General features: G+C 38.7%; 1 protein-coding gene across 1 annotated transcript in view; it reads right to left on the bottom strand.

The window, feature by feature from the left end:
* Positions 1 to 3,531, bottom strand: part of vwa8 (von Willebrand factor A domain containing 8) — a gene marked incomplete at both ends in the record, with an annotated part of 104,173 nt that overhangs the window by 7,144 nt on the left and 93,498 nt on the right. Inside the window, 3 exon segments of the mRNA XM_014029805.1 lie at positions 1,757 to 1,882; positions 1,975 to 2,039; positions 2,238 to 2,357. Coding sequence (XP_013885259.1) covers positions 1,757 to 1,882; positions 1,975 to 2,039; positions 2,238 to 2,357 — 311 coding nt within the window.

Raw genomic sequence — 3,531 nt, 5'->3', positions numbered from 1 at the left:
GAGAGGGAGGGCTGGGCCTCCCTTCTGAAGCTGCTGCCCCCGCGACCCGACCCCGGATAGGTGGAAGAAAATGGATGGATGGATGGAAGGAGAACAAATTTTCTTCCTGTAACTTTCTCAAACCAAGATTTTTGATCCTGTGTTCAGGAGTAATTACAGCAGTAGTAGTTACATCGTAGGATGGCAGTGTGAGGCCTCCTCTTCAGTCTAACCCTTTTGATGTTGGCTTTAGGATATTTTATGGCCCCTGTGGCAAAAACAGGTCTTAAAGGAGTTTCTTCCCTAATCTATGGTAAAATCAACAGGTTTGGCTTTTTCATACTGGGATGGAGCCAATATTTCTGATGGGAAGCTTTAAATGAATCAGGGAGTTGGTACTGTTGGGTGACAAAGTCCTCCTTTACTGATAAGATCAATAGATGTGCTTTTGGTCTCCTCAAACCTGTTGGTTTGTTAAGAACCAACTTCATTTGTTGCTTGTGAAAAAAGKGGGTTTTCACAGGAATGTGGTTTGTTAGGTGTCATAAAACAGAAACCTGTGGGTAGATTTTAATAGTGTTTGTTGGATTGTCACAAAAAATAGCTTTGTGCAATGAAGTCAAGTCATTGAAGACTATGAAGGTAGCCACAGCTTAAGGCAGGCCAGGCCAACCAGTCGATCGCGATCAACCGATCGATTTTTAACTGGTTAGCAGTCGAACACGGAGCTTGTAGAACGCAACAAGCACCAGAACGCCCATGTGCCGTTTTAAGTTTTGTTTTGTCATTCTGTTTCTCAGCCACCTACTGTACCTCCGTGTTTAATGCATAAAAATGGCCGTCTAGGCCCTCCTCTTTTGATTGACACCTCATTTGACCAACTGTGTTCATCTATCGGCCCTCCAGAACCAATAATCTGTSAGAAGTGACCAACTTCCCGTTTCCGTCATCCTGGGCTAGATTGACTGTAGAATTGGCCAATCAGCTCCGAGCTTCGTTCTGATGCCACAGCTGTGTAGCCAATCACCGTACCTTTCATTTGGTAGTTTGAGGGGGTGGGACTTTGTTTAGCCAATCACAGACCAAAGACAGAGAYGGTCGTCATTTGTAGGCGTATAGCTCCATCCAGTGGGCAAACAAAGCTATGCTCACGGGAAAACGTTTTCTATCGTATTTTGACCAGTTAGCTGACTAAACCTGCTTATAAGAAGATAATATATTTGTTACTAAGTGTTTCGAGTGCTTCAAGACATGGAAGAGTGATTTTTGTGGCCAGGAGAAGTTAAAATATTTGGATTAAAAACACTTTTGGTCGGTTGTTTTGAATCACTAATTTCGTCATATTTGGGGACAAATATGCATCAAAACTAAGTGGAAAACAAATGTTTTTTCGCTGCTGGTGGTTTAATAAGCTGTGTGGAATGTTAATGCTTTGAAAAAATATGATTGTTTATTGCTGTGAGTAAATATGGATGGTAGAATGTGTTTTGTGGGGGTTTTATCTTTAATTTGAGCCCAGAGTGAAGTCTCTGTGTTGAAGCATTTAGAAATTATAATGTTTTAGACAAAGTGTAAATTAAATAAAACTAGCAACACATGACGTTCTGTTTTATTTACTTTAAAGAAGTGAGGAGTAGGGAGATGAAAAATTGTGTTTTTTTGATACTGAGACTGGACGAGTAGATCTCAGCAAAAGTAGCTCTTGGTTCAAAAAAGGTTGGTCAGCCCTGAAACAAGGTATTGACCCTTAAGGAGAACTTTGAACTCCAYTACTTACTTATTGGTGGAGCTCTCTAACAACAACCACCGATCCTCTGCCACCAGGATCACTGACTTCAGGTTGATTGGAAGGAAGATAGAATAAACCCGTCCCTCTAGAACGTCCAGCACCTCCAGCTGGTTGCTGTGCACACAAACACAAACACAAGCTGATATTCCAGCATTACARTACGATTTTTAAAAGTGTTGAAGAGAATTTAGTGTGGAGTCATTTACCCATCCTCTTTATAGAAGAGAAGCCAGTTTTTATGGGCAAATTCACGGCACATCTTATGGCCTCCCTGCAAACAAGCAACAAGTAGAACAGATTATATTTTATTTTTCATTACTGAATGGAAAACATTCAAATCAAGTAAAGGTTATTAGCAAAAACATTCATGAAAAGCATAAAACGCAACCACAAAGAAAGGAAAAACAAGACAAGTTAAATGAATCCAGAAGGTTGATTCTTATTTGTCTGTGTAGAGTGTGAAACGGACCTGTTGATCCTTATTGCTCCACCAGTTTGAGGCTTTGAACGGAGTCTGATCACCGTCTGGAGACAACATCAGCCTCCGCACGGCACCGCTTACCAAGTCCAAATGTAGCACTGTGTTRCTCTGGCACAAACACAAAGATACAAACAGGAAAAATAATGAAAACAGTAAAATATCACCTGTCCTTAAACAAATATTTTCTTTTTTGTTCTGATTGACAACACTATTTATGTGCCTTACAGCCGGTCCACATATCAATCCAACAGAAAATATGAGGCAGGACTTGAAAACTGTTGTGTTCTGTGCAGTTTTGCAAAGAAGAAAGAATAAGATACTGAGTGTTTAGATGTGCAAAGATGAGTGGAGACACACGACTCTTTTTATTTTTGTTAAAAATATGCTGAAAACAATGTTATTATTATCCTTCCACTTAATTAGGTTCTACTTTGTGTTGTTCTATCTTTCAAAACTTGATGATGCATGACTAATGGTGCACAATCTGTGTTTTATTATTCTGCAAATGTAACCATGATACATGTCAAACGGTTGTCCTTTCCTTACTGCCAGCAGAGGGCGCTCCTCTCCAAGTGAAAGATGCTAAATGTCAGCATGGATGAACTGTGAAATCCAAAATATGTTAATCCTTCAAGTTAATAAAATTAAACATAAGAAATGTGTCTGCAGAGGTCCTAAACATTTTCTGTTTTGAAATTCCTCCATTTTTTTCAGATTTTTGTGAGAATTTTTAAGTAATTTTTTTCATCAATAGTAAATTTACTATAATTTACTGCAAAACACAGATTTTGACTCGTTTCTTGTCAAGACTAGTCCTGTGGATGTGTTCAGGCCCTAGAAAAAGTTTTGTATCTGTCCCGAATATTTAAATATCTGTGTGTTCCCAGGTGAAAAATAAGTGCTCTTAAAGGCATTTAAAGTATATTACAAATTCATATAGAATGCTTATTGTACATTCACAGTTCTAACAAGCTTACTGCAAGTGTTTAAAATATATATTCTCTTGCTCTTCAATATACATTTTAAAATGGTACTTAAAATAAATTTGTAATAAATACATGTGTGGCACCCAGGAGTATTTGACCGTGTTAAAGTCACCCCCCTCAACATTTGTTTTTAAATTTAAGACTTGTGTTTTGATTGTTAATGTTGTGTGGCACTGACTCACAAAGTAAATTCAGGTTCAATACCAATTTGTGCCAGTAGATGGCAGGAGTGGCGCATGTGAGAGAGAGAGAGAGAGAGAGAGAGAGAGAGAGAGAGAGAGAGAGAGAGAGAGAGA

The sequence above is a fragment of the Austrofundulus limnaeus genome, unplaced genomic scaffold (assembly GCF_001266775.1).
Source record: "Austrofundulus limnaeus strain Quisiro unplaced genomic scaffold, Austrofundulus_limnaeus-1.0 Scaffold954, whole genome shotgun sequence".
Lineage (NCBI taxonomy): Eukaryota > Metazoa > Chordata > Actinopteri > Cyprinodontiformes > Rivulidae > Austrofundulus > Austrofundulus limnaeus.
Note: the sequence above shows the minus strand (reverse complement) of the source record. Positions and strands in the feature narration are given on the sequence as shown.